The sequence below is a fragment of the Culex quinquefasciatus genome, chromosome 2 (genome assembly GCF_015732765.1).
Source record: "Culex quinquefasciatus strain JHB chromosome 2, VPISU_Cqui_1.0_pri_paternal, whole genome shotgun sequence".
In the NCBI taxonomy this organism is placed as follows: Eukaryota; Metazoa; Arthropoda; class Insecta; order Diptera; family Culicidae; genus Culex; species Culex quinquefasciatus.
The window spans coordinates 107,319,666-107,332,827 of NC_051862.1; the positions used below are offsets into that span (position 1 = coordinate 107,319,666).

A 13,162-nucleotide genomic window follows, 5' to 3' on the forward strand; every position below is an offset into this window, starting at 1 on the left:
CAAAATTAATTAATTAACGAGGAATTTATTTTGTTTACGATCAAAACATCGCCACCTCTTTTTACATCACATTGGTACGACCGTTTGACATCGCGCGTGTTTGTTTTTGTTGTTTTGGGTGGAACTGCCGCAAACAAAAAGTTGAAAAGAAGAACGGTGTCGCAGGAGATCGGAAAGTAGCGGAAAAGTAGCTGATACAGGAGATGCTGCTGGCCAGAGGATCTGTCATCGCCCAGCAACTGGAGTCTAAGATCAACAACAACCTTCACGCAAATGCGCAGGCGCACGAGAACTTGCTCGAACTCTTGCGACGAACTTAAGTGGTGGTGCTGGAGGCGGCGGAAGTGGTGCCCAGAGTCATGACGGTCACGATGTGGTTGGTGGAGAGCACCACTATCAGGCGTCGTGAGTCGGAGAGGTCGGGGTCTCGGGCATGGACCCGGCGGATCACATGGCACTGCCGGAGCGTTTATGCTCGAAACAAACCGCAAACATGTATGAGTGAGTGTTGTTAGGTAGAGTTTCGCGAGTTAAACTTTTTTTTTGTTTCTCCTTTCAGGTGGATGCCTCGAAGGCACCAGGTTACCGTGGAGCTGCCGTATCATCGCCGGTTAGCTCCAAAGCATCGTACAACTAGACGACACCACCTTCGGGAAGTTCGCATCGTAGTCTGTAGCAGCAGCAGTAGCAACAACCGCAGCAGTCTCAACTGATTGGAGGACCTCCATTGAGTAGCAGTGGCCATAATGCATCCACAGGTGTGACAACAACAACACCAGCAGAGATCTCAGTCCGGGCTGTACCTGTCGCCAAACGAGCAAAACGTCATCATACCTCCACAGCAGTCGGGAACACCTTCGAGCGGGCTAGCCGTACAACAGCTCGTGCCTGCTCAACCCGTGACATCTTTTGGCTCCGTGATGACAACCATCACCGGTACGACCATGAAACCCGGCGGTCCAGCAACATTTGTTAGACAGTTAGAAAACAAGTTTGATTTATTTATTTAAATGGTTTACTAATCTAGCCAATCATGAACAACCAGCTGATCGTGGGAAGCATAAACACAAGCAGAAGATTCTTTATTTGATGTTTCAGACAATTGCCTGCAGCTGAATAAAAAAAAAGCACTACAAAAATTGCACAATTTTTGTTTGTGGATAAAACGCCAAAGCAACCGGCGATGTTGCCACGAAGAAATCCCTCATTCAAAGAGACCGAAGCCCATGTCGTCATCATCCTCGGATTCGAACTCTTTTCCTTCTTTTGCTTTATTCTTCTCCTTGGCGGCATTGGTCAGGGCAGCACCACCGGACGGCATCCAGGAGAGCTTCTCGCGGCGGGTAGCGATCAGTTCCACGACGGACTTGCCCTTCATCTCGTTGACCACCTTGGTGACTCGGGTTGAGTCGGTTTCGATACCGACCGAGCTCAGGACCTTCTCGATGTCGGGGTTCGACGGAACGGCGATTAGAAATATTTGCGCAACTGCGGCGAACAGGCCCAGCAGGAAGTTCAGATGAACACTGTCAAGGCCTCTATGATCGTTATAAGCTTCCGGTTTTCCGAGAATCCGAAACCTACCTAGATGCGGAAATGGACGATGGACCACCTTTTGCAGCTTCTAGCAACAGAAATTTACTGATTCCTTCCGGAAACATTTGCAAAAACAAATTGAAAACAAAAAAACTGATCAGCATCGCCAAATTGTTGACCAAGATCAAATAATCAACACAAACTTGACAGGAGGGTGCGCGAAGGAGACGCAAAACAAATCAATGTTTTCGACATAGCAGGTTGGGCGCTGTCAAATGTTAGTTGACAAGAGGAATTTTATTCCTTAATACATTAAATGCCCAAATTTAATATATAAAGGCCAGTTTCGCGCCCCTCGGTGGGAACCGTTAGTTGATTAGCGTCACACTAATTGATCAACTGATAATTTCTAATCAACTAGCCGATTATTTTAGTTGATTACACTGAAAATATGCCACCCTTTTTTTCCAAGTGCCCAAACACTTGAATGATTCAATTAAGCCGCATCTTAGATCTAATTTGTTTGTGTTCCAATTTCAATCCAATCCATTATCAAATTGAAGTGTTTTGGCGATTGACTTTTTGGTATTTTTTGACACCTTATTTTCATTCGGGTGGCTCAAATTTTTCAAGTGCTCATGAATTTTCCCCACTGTGTTGAAGTATTCAAAGTGATGAGGAAAACACTTGAAATTGATCTTGTTTTGATTTGAAATGCAGTTTCGCGACAGCTTCATGAGACTTTGCTTTGTTTCCTCATTTGAAAGTTTTGGCAGTCCGGTGTGTTCCTTTTTCGCAGACCGCGTGAGTTCGCTGCCGCCATGTTCCAGTCCAGTAAATTGCCTGCCCGGTTTGTGACCGCGAAGATGAACATCTCCACAAGGCTGCGTCCTCGGGCTCGGGCTCCGTATGGCCAACGGAAGGGCTTGGTCTCCCGGATACCCGGATAGAAGCCAACTTTTGTGATAAAGTTCCTTTCCGGACTCATTTGGTGAGTGGGGAGAGAATTTTTTTTGTGGGGTTTAGTTTTGATTTTTGAATTTATTTTGTATGATTCACAGGAAGGATGCGAAAAAGCTGCAGATGCCGTACCAGGAAGCGGTGCCAGTGAGAAGCAAGATTCGGATGCAGGGGCCAAGCTATGCGTCATTCGGATGGTCAAGGCACAGTTTGAGTCGATGAACCACCGAGGTTCCGCCAAAGAGAATTCCACATGAACAAGAAGATTCTCCAGGGGCCTCCATCTCCGCCGGCACCGGGGCTTCACTCGCCGACGCTGAGGAACCTCCAGTGGGGGCGAACAAACCGAACCTGACCAGGAACACGATCGTGAAAGCCGGACCGGATGAAGAAAAAAATACAAAAATTTTACACGCCAAGTTGTTCTTGAAGTTGTTAGAAAATAAAAGCAGCCAAAACATTTATTTCATTTTCTTTATTTAAAAAAAAAATCAAAATCCATTTCTTTTACATGCAAACATGCATTGATTATAGAAAGAAAAGCTATTTAAATCCAATAAATATAATATAGTATTTCATGCGAGGGGGATGACACTCCGCGATTTCATTCAAATCGTGCCAAATCGCACCAAATTCCTTCATCTTTGCTCATCGTACCTTCATCGCGGTCGTTTTTGGCTCATCGTGCCAAATCGCGCCAGATCGCGCTCATCGCGCTCATCGTGCTCAGATCGTGCTCGAATGAAAATGTTCGTTCATGCAGTCAGAGTTGCCAGAAAATATTTGTTCTAGCAGTTTCCCATGAAATTGGGCGCACTGCTTCAATGTTTACTTGTTGTTTTGAGCATGTAAATTTTTCTGAGTTTTTCAGGACGGATTGCGGAACCGTAAAAGCGCCGGAACCAACCCGGAACTATTTCGCCTGCGTTACCCTGGAGTGAAATGCTTAATTTTTATTAATTTTTAATTGTTTCCTTTAGTTTGGGGAGACGTACTTCAGCACATCGACGGGACGGAGATGGTACATCGACGGCCGCGGCGCCGATTTACCGTGAAATTAGGTTGGAGGCGGCACCGGACGGAAGTTGCCGGCCATTGCGACGAGTAGCTAGTCCATCGTAGACAGTTTGCTGTGGCTGCGAGGTATGACTAACATGGCACGAGTCCTTCTTGAATTTGTCACTCACGATCGACTCGGAAAAACCGCAACCCCCGATCCGACGAAAATGCAGCCCCTAACCGGACTACGGACATGTCAACTTCCGGCGAATCCACCTCAAAACCACTAAGCAGCCGTAAATGACGCCGCACCCAGAATGCGAATGCGGAAATGTGGAAACCAAGGAAAAAGCAGAAAAAAAATCCAACAAATTAATTTTTGCCACAGCAGGTGGCAAACTGAGAGGTGACGTCAAAGGCGCCAACGAATCGGACAAGGACGACGTCGGCAGGTCAGACGCGGACGTCGAGGACAGTCTGAACGACGATTTGCAGACGAAAAAGATCGTTGACCAAACGAGGGCGGTCCGGAAAAGCGTGAATATGTGCCGGAGAATGTGAACAAAGGAGGCGAGTCGAATGTGGTGTGCGAGTTGTGTCTGAGTGCCGAGAGTGTGGCCAACATGATGGAAAGGTGAGCATCGAGTTGCAGGAAGCGAAGGCCAAAGCAAGGCTCGGCGTCAACGGATACCAGTGCAGACAACGAGGTATTCGATCCAGTCCTGCCCGAACGCGTTCATCGCGATTGAGTTGATTGCCGGGAACAACAAAATTTGCTGCGACGCGTGTACCGAGCGGATCAACAGCAGGCCGTTTACGACCCAGGCACGAGTGTAAGGGTGGTGCTTAGTTGCCTTTAGTATTCATCCGCGCAAGCACAAAGTGTCCAATGGCGCAAGACCGTCGGTCCGTACCGCACTTATCACAAACCACTTACAGCACCAGAGCTATGACCGGCACCGGATCCGGTCGCGCTTTGCGGCGTCTGCCTTCCAGGACGCAGCCGGTGTTGCTGCTCTGCTCGTCGCGATACCGGAAGTGCCCACTGCAGGTGCGAACCAACGCGATGCCGAGCAACGCTTGCGCGAGAAGTTTTACGAAGGTGGATTTGGAAAGGGCGGATCATCACAACGCGGAGATCTTAAAGTGGCTGCTTTTTTGGACCTTGTAGATGGCCAGCAGGATCTTTTGCTCCAGCACGATGGAGCTGTTTGAACAGAGAACGCACGTTGTAAAGGGGAAGGAGATTCGGTTGATGAAGTTTTTTCAGTGTTACTGCTGGCAGATGTTTCCGGTGATGTTTGTTTATATTTTTAATGTTTAAGGCGACAGAGGCGAAAAAAAGAGCCGTGTTCGGTTAAGGTGAGGCCGGCATCGCGGTGAAAGAAGACCCCGAACGTTCCGGCCACTACGATGCAGTAGATGGTGGTTCCATTGAATATTCGAGCGAGCTGGAAGGCGCTTGAGTTGGCGATTAGCATGACGATGGCGAAGCAACAAGGAAAGGTGACGAATAACCAGTCGGGCGGCAGATTTGACCCAGATTTCGCGGCACTTTTCGGGGATGTCTTTGAGGTAGTAGAGAAGGTCGCAGGAGAAGCTCTGAAAGGCGGTTCCGTGTACACGGTGTTGACACTCTACGTGACCATCAGGAATTTGGTGTCCAGATCATCAAGTTGGTCAACGGCGAACGTTGCGCGGTTTTCTCCGGCGTACTGCTGGAAGTAGTTTTGGGTTTAGCACCGCTTAACTGTTTCTAAAATGTATAAAACGCTTATTTAATTAAATAAATTTTATTCTAGATTTGGTAATTTTTGAGCGAAGCCTGAACCTGAACACGACTACAATTACACTTTCAAATGCTGCTTCAAGTTTTCACTGAATGCGCGGCTGCTGCTCCGAGCTGGTGTCTTTCTGAGCTGGTAACATGGCGTTTCTGGTTGTATCAGCAGTGTATCCGATTCCACTGGCTCGGCAGCGGCAATTCTTTGCCGATCACTTGTGCAAGCTCGCGTGGATTACCTCAACGACTCACTCAATCCTCTCGTAGTTGTAGATGGTTTCCCGCGAGCCGTCCACCGCCTCCGCCGAACCATCCTCTCGAGTGACTTTGCAGGTCGCAGGTGAAGCATGTCCGAGATCTGACGGTTCGAGTCGAATGTAACCAGATGGCCAGCGGCGGCCGCTGCTTGCCGAAAATTACACTGCTCAGCGTCGGCCAGTCCGTCTTCGATCGGCAACGACGACCAGCTGGTTCTGGTTGCCGGCCCTTCGCGTCTTGCGGAACGAGTTCACGCCGATTAAGTTTGATTACGCGTCAATTCCTTGTGATTTTGAAAGAATCGTTTCGAGATTTAGTAAGATTATTACAGTGTCGACTTGCTTACACTCGGGATGTCGGTGCAGCCGTTGAGAGCGTTGATGCAATCGATCTACTCGGAGTTGTAGATGGTTACCCGCGAGCCGTCCGCCGCATCCACCAAACTGCCCTCGGGGTTGAACGTCTCGAGCGACTAGTTCAAATCTGTTCAGATAGGTTAGATTTCGTCGAAGCACTCCGACAAGGTTTCGTTCTCCGAGTCGTCCTTCGTGTCGTGCGCTCCAATCTTGTGCTGAATGATATTGGACACGTGCTGGTGCACCTAGACAAACTCGCGTGGGCGTGGGCAGTATGTCCAACCGGAAGTTGTGCATGACCTCTCAAAAGATTCGCGACACATAATCAGTTCGGCGTCTGAAAAGTGTGCAAACAAGAAGAAGAGCGAGAATTTTAATTACGATAACCAAGTGGCACCGGGCTCGCAGCGACAGGGCACGTGTGAGTCCTCAATATTGGGCAGTCCTTAACCACTGAGTGATGGCAACAACGGTCCGGACTGGTGGCCGAGCAGCTGAGCGGTGGCTTATCCGGCGTAGACCTGGGGTTCCCATGAACCTTTGCGTGATCCGCTGCAGGACATTTTGGTTTCAAAGAATGTTCAGGGCCAGCTGGTTGAGCAGGTTCTCGTGGTCAGAACTGATGCTGCTGTTTTTTTCTATCAGCCGTGGCCACTGTTACAGCTGCTCCAAGCGGTACAGCCAGATCAGTTCTGTTGCTGCTACTGGTCGTTGTCGTGGTATTGCCTCCACTTCCGTCAATCGAGCTCGAGCTGCTTCTGGCCATGCTGCTACTTTCATCGGAAACCATATTGTTGGCCGCTGGTACTGGTCTGGGACATGGAAGCTTATGCGAACACCATAACCTGGAAAGAAAGAAGGAATAGCATGGAAGGCCGGGGATCGGGTTGGATTTGGGCTCAAAGACTGCAGGTTCCGCGACGACTTCCGGCACAGGGAACTCATCTAGGGCGTGGACATGGGACTTGGGAACATGGGAACTTGGGCTGACGAATCGACAGCGACGACTTCCTCGCCTTTCATAGGGGTCATTCCGGCTTGGGTTTTTTCGGCGGCGCTCGTCGTGGCGGCAGCATCTTCGGTTGGCTTTTCAGGAAATTCTCCCAGCCGCCGTTCTTCTTGTTCATGGCGGGCTTTCGGTTGAACTTCGGGAGGACCATTTTCTCCTGGTAATCCGGAAGATTTTTTTTCCTCTCACAGCCACTTTCCCCACGTGTTTGTTTTGTTTTGTTTTGCTCTTCCACTGCTCGAATCGAATTTCAGCAAGATCTGTCATTTGGTTGCTGTCAAACTCATTCGAGCAGTGTACAGCTGACATCGCGCGATTTTTCTACATCGCGCTCACATCGCGATGAAATCGTGTCAGATCGCGCTCATTCTTGGCAATCGTGGCAGATCGCGTTCATCGAAGGTTATCGCAGTTGAATCGCGAGCTCATCTCGGGAGTGTCATGCCCCTCGATTTCATGTGACGCAACAAGTCAAATTCAAGTGTTTTGCTATTGAATTGACAGTATATTTTGGTGCCCAAAATTCAAGTGTTTTGCGATTGAAATTTGAGTGCTCTGTACAGCAGGGTCAGATCATGTGTACAACACTTCGATAAGCCGTGGGATTTTTGCTCAGTGTAGAGCATGTGTCCTGCCCCCCTGTTTGAAAAATGTCGCACGTCGTACGAGTTGTCGCACGGTTTTGATTTTACCGTCTCGATATCGATTGGTCGAAAGGACGACAAACGTACGACAAACACTCGACCTGCCCGACATTGTTTTTTCCATCGATTTACCTTCAATTCGACGTCGATTATCGTCGACGCAAACAGTTTGACAGTTCTCTTCAGTTGATCATGTTCGGACTTGATTGCAACCGAGTCGAACCGAGTTGTTGGTTTTAGGCTTTGGGAGGATTTTGGACAGTTTAAAGGTAAGTTGCGTTCTAGGTTGAACTACTTTTTCAGCTGGAAAGTTCCGGACGGAGTGGGCGACCGACCGAATCAAAGTGTCTTGTATTCCAGATTTCGGTCTTCGTAGCGGTATAGGAGGAAGAGGAGGAGGAGTAGGACGGGAAATATGGTTTACTCGGTGGGCCATTCCAGTAGACGGGACGGGAAGGAACCAGTTTGCATCGAGGAAGCGGTTGGTGAGTCATGTTTTAGAAACGATGGAGGAGGTGTGCTGAAAGTGCGATTGGACGATCGAGATTAAAAATAGGATGAAAAAAAATTCTTAACTTTTCAATCCAATAATTTCAAACAAAGAAATAAAAAAAATCTAAAATACTAAAGCTTAAAAAAACTTCAACGCTGATTTGACTTGATAATTGTAAAATTAAATTATAAAGTTGTTTTTCCTTATTTAAAATTCTAGCATTCCAGAACATAAGAATGCAAGAATTTGAAAATTCTAAATTTATTTAATTTTTTGATATTGTGCAAATTTTTTAAAAAAATATATTTTTTTGAATTTATTATTTCTTAAAATTCTCAAAGTCTTCAAATATTTAAAAAAAATTCTAAAATATGAAAATTAAGAAATTGACAAAAAATTATATGCTAAAAATCCCTTATTCTTAAATACTAAAATTCTTAAATTCATAAATAATAAAAATCTAACATTATAAAGTTCTTAAATTCCCAAAACGTTAATCGCACGAGTTGGAATTTTGAATTCGAAAATTCTAAAAATTGTAAATTCTAAAAATACTAAAATTCAAATAATTCATAAATTTAAATAAAAAAATACAAATTGAGCAACTCTCTACGAAATCGGCCGATTTCGATCATTTTTATTTTTTGTATTTTTTTATTTGACTCAAACTTTGTGGGGGCCTTCCCTATGACCAAATAAGCTATTTTGCGTCATTGGTTCACCCATACAAGTCTCCATACAATTTTGGCAGCTGTCCATACAAAAATGGTATGTAAATATTCAAACAGCTGTAACTTTTGAGTGAATTTTCTGATCAATTTGGTGTCTTCGGCAAAGTTGTAGGTATTGTTGAGGACTTTTGAGAAAAAAAATAGGTACACGGAAAAAAAAATTTGCAGATTTTTTTATCAACTTTTTTTTCACTAAAACTCAATTTCCCAAAATACGTATTTTTTGATTTTCGAGATTTTTTGATATGTTTTAGGGGACAAAAATCCGCAACTTTTGAGCCATAGAGAAACATGGTCAAAAAATCTGCCGCCGAGTTATAAATTTTTGAAAAAATAGTGATTTTTGGAAAAAATCGAAGTTTCATGCAAAAACAAATTTGACATTATTATTTAATGCAAAATTAAATTTGCAATCGAAAAGTACTTTACAGATTTTTTGATTAAGGGCTCCGTTTTCAAGATATAGCCACCGAAAGTTTGATTTTAGTGAAATATTTGCAGTTTTTCAATTTTTAAAAATAGTGACCATGAGTGACCATTTCTAAAAATATTTTTTTTGAAAAGTTCAGAAAATTTGCTATAAAATTGTCATAGAGACATTGAAGATTGGACCTCTGGTTGCTGAGATACAGCGGCTTAAAGAAAAAGAAACACGAAAATTGAAGTTTTCTAAGTCTCACCCAAACAGCCCACCATTTTCTAATGACGATATCTCAGCAATTAATGGTCCGATTTTCAATGTTAATACATAAAACATTCGTGAAATTTTCCGATCTTTTCGAAAAAAATATTTTGAAAATTTTTAAATCTAGACTAGCATTTTAAATGGGCGTAATATTCAATATTTGGGCCTTTTCAAATGTTAGTCTTGATTTAAAAAATTTCAAAATACCTACAACTTTGCCGAAGACACCAAATTGATCAGAAAATTCACTCAAAAGTTACAGCTGTTTGAATATTTACATACCATTTTTGTATGGACAGCTGCCAAAATTGTATGGAGACTTGTATGGGTGAACCAATGACACAAAATAGCATATTTGGTCATAGGGAAGGCCCCCACAAAGTTTGAGCCAAATCAAAAAATACAAATAAAATCCATTTCCGGTTTTGGTAGAGAACTGCTCAATTCTAAAAATTATAAAAATTTTAAAAAATAAAAAAATACAAAGTACAAAAATTATAAAAATAAAAAAACAAAATATATTTTTTTAAGTTTTAAAAATGTTAAAGTTTTTAATCTCTTTTAAAAATTTTTAATATTTAGAAATTCTTTTAAAAAATCTGAAAATTCTTAAATTTTAAAATTTTAAATTGGAAAAAATCTACAATCTATCATTTTTGAAAATTTTCAAGGATTTTACAATGTAAAAATAAAAAAAATGGTCTAATAAAAAACAGGAGATTTAGAATTTTAGGATTTTAGAATTTTAGAATTTTAGAATTTTAGAATTTTAGAATTTTAGAATTTTAGAATTTTAGAATTTTAGAATTTTAGAATTTTAGAATTTTAGAATTTTAGAATTTTAGAATTTTAGAATTTTAGAATTTTAGAATTTTAGAATTTTAGAATTTTAGAATTTTAGAATTTTAGAATTTTAGAATTTTAGAATTTTAGAATTTTCGAATTTTCGAATTTTAGAATTTTAGAATTTTAGAATTTTAGAATTTTAGAATTTTAGAATTTTAGAATTTTAGAATTTTAGAATTTTAGAATTTTAGAATTTGATGATGAGATGATGATTTGATTGATGAGATTGGGTCATATAAAAATGCTGATATTTGTAAACGTTTGATCATTAAATGTTTTTAGCATTCTCAAATTTGGTACAATTAAAAAAAATATTTTCAGATTTTAAAACTAATTGCAATAATCTGAGTTTTGTACGTTTTTGTATTAAATTATTTTAGATGTTTTCATTTATAATTGATTACTTTTTCAAAACAACCAATGCGCCATGGGTTTCCTATGTACATAGGACCTTTTGTAAAAGTAAGCCAGAATTCATAAATTTAGTTTTTCTTTTACAGTTCAAAAAAACATATTTGAAATTTTATTGTCTTGCAAATTTATTATTATTATTATTATTGAAATCAGAATTTAATTTATAAATTCTTGCCAATTGTTGACTGATGATGTATTTTTTCAGGCAACAAACATATTCCAATCTGATCCTGCCGGAAACCATGCGTCTCCGTGTGGTCCCGCGTGGCTTTCGTAGAACCTACGGAAGGAGCCACGTTTTCTCGTACTCGTACTCCACAAACCCACGTTGTCTCGTACTCCGGTAAACATCAACCCGTCGGAGATCCAAGATTGGCGTCGCATCCGGGTTTCGATCAGCTCGTCGAGGAGCAAAAGTCCAACACGACCAAGATGCTGCCACGGCCGCCTCAGAAGAACACCAACATCCAAGCCGGAAGCTGCGGTCAAGGCAAATCCCGAAGAAAGCCAAGTTGGAGAAGAATCGGCGATTCGCAAGTGAAATTAGGTGAACAAGTGAATATTTTTGTATTTTTTTTACAGATTGAATAAAAAAAAACAACAAAAACAAAACAACAGTTTTTTCAACTGCAACATAACCTAAAAATCCGAAATGACAGCACACGACAATAGCACGACATTCTAAATAACAAAACCGTGCGACGTCAGTCGAATGTCGTACGACAATGTCGTACAATTTCGATCATCGATCGCACGACAAATACGACATTTTGGTGCAAAAACGTATGACATTCGTGCGAAAGTCGCACGACATTGTCGTGCGACGTCGTACAATTGCACGGACGACAAACGACGGACGTCTGACGGACTTTTCAGTCAGGGCCCTCGTGCCAAAATGTCAAAATGTCAAAATGTCAAAAGAAGTGGGAAATGCTTCCATGCACGGACAGGTGAGAAATCACGCACAATCTACGAGAGGGAAACCCGCAAGAAATATTCGAGCTTTTTCAACCACTTTTACACCAACACATGTATACTTTGTTTTCTTGTATTAGTGAACTCATTCATCTTATAGTTTGTTGATGTATTAGTGCGAGTAGCTTGCTTTTGCGCCTGTATGAGTGAGATGTGCCCATGCCCAAAAATGGTTCCCTTCGAGAAATAATAAGAACAAGACGCGTTTCCACACAGCATTATTTATTTCCAAATTATTTTCTTTTCCTGTGTTGGGCATCCTTCAGGGCAGAACATTCAAGAATTGAGAACTTTCGCGGCGCCATCCATGGCTCGGCAACGAGGCTCGAGCTCTCGCACTCCCGAGTTGATTGATGAACCTGAAAAGAACAGAAACAAATTTGTTTAAAAATTTGTTACTCAACACTTTTGTAGCAACCAGCAGCAACTATTCGTACCTGTTTCGAAGAAACAAAATGATTTCACGGCGGAGAACATTGAGGGCCGGTTCCAGTTGATTCAGTCCACTAGGAGATGGCTAACTTGTAAAATCTCAGCCAAATTAGCTTTCCGCAGGGCCAGCGGGAAGAGCAGCAAGCTTTTTTTCACATTTCCACCAAATTTTCTGCGTTTATTGGCAAATTAACTGATTATAAATGAAAAAGTAGCAGCAGAAACAGAGCGACTTGTTTGAAGCGTGAAAATTTCAAACACAATGAAACGTCAGTTCAAGCTGTCAACCGTCCAGCAAGACGAGCACCAAAGTTCTTCGAATATATAAGGTGTGTCTGATTTGTCACAATAAATGGGTAGTAAAGTTACCTAATATCGAAACAATTTGGCAATGCAGAAATGTAATTACATTTGAAAAATGCTGAAATAATTACGCAAATTTTTAACTACTCAGGAACACGAAAACAAATTACGATTTCTGTAATAACGTTTTCAAGTCAAACACAAATTCGTCATACCTTTTGATTCCTAAATTTTTGGTCGAGTATTACTGTTCTTTCACCATTGTATTAGATGGATAAGTATTGTAATATGATGCCTAAAGTATATTGTAATGATTTTTAATAAAAATGTGACAACTTTCAAAATTACCAAAAGATATCTGTGGTAGGTTTAGTAATTATCTTGACATTATTATTTTTGTAACTTCAAACTTTAAAATGCTCGAGATTGTTCATCTACACGTCCTTAAAGTGCCCCATACTTAAAATAAATGAAATTTTGTTTCATTTTCGAGAAAAACGAAAATTAGTGTAAGAGGTCACGGTGGCTCTTACGGCTTTTTGAAAACTTACCCGAGAAATTGACAAATTGTCAAAATGTCAAAATGTCAAAATGTCAAAATGTCAAAATGTCAAAATGTCAAAATGTCAAAATGTCAAAATGTCAAAATGTCAAAATGTCAAAATGTCAAAATGTCAAAATGTCAAAATGTCAAAATGTCGAAATTTCAAAATTTCAAAATGTCAAAATGTCAAAATG

The 13,162-nt window shown here is 41.7% G+C and overlaps 1 protein-coding gene and 1 long non-coding RNA gene across 2 annotated transcripts; both read right to left on the reverse strand.

Moving 5' to 3' along the window:
- Positions 1-1,180: 1,180 nt before the first annotated feature.
- On the reverse strand, positions 1,181-6,682 carry LOC6042155 (60S acidic ribosomal protein P2). Its single transcript, XM_038250617.1, has 3 exons — positions 6,572-6,682; positions 5,932-6,008; positions 1,181-1,580 (listed from the first exon to the last, which is right to left on the reverse strand). Exons 1-3 carry the CDS (start codon positions 6,680-6,682, stop codon positions 1,205-1,207), a joined length of 564 nt encoding a protein of 187 aa, XP_038106545.1. The 3' UTR covers positions 1,181-1,204.
- A 5,208-nt stretch (positions 6,683-11,890) lies between these two features.
- On the reverse strand, positions 11,891-12,397 carry LOC119766740. Its single transcript, XR_005277089.1, has 2 exons — positions 12,127-12,397; positions 11,891-12,048 (listed from the first exon to the last, which is right to left on the reverse strand). It is a non-coding gene; the product is annotated as an uncharacterized LOC119766740 (long non-coding RNA).
- Positions 12,398-13,162: the final 765 nt, after the last annotated feature.

Coding starts and splice junctions, on each gene's coding strand:
- LOC6042155 (XM_038250617.1), bottom strand. CDS start 6,682: ATGGTTTCCGATGAAAGTAGCAGCATGGCCAGAAGCAGCTCGAGCTCG. Junction 6,009..6,571: donor GCAACAGAACTGATCTGGCT/GTACCGCTTGGA, acceptor GATTTGAACTAG/TCGCTCGAGACGTTCAACCC. Junction 1,581..5,931: donor GTAACCATCTACAACTCCGA/GTAGATCGATTG, acceptor GCATCTAGGTAG/GTTTCGGATTCTCGGAAAAC.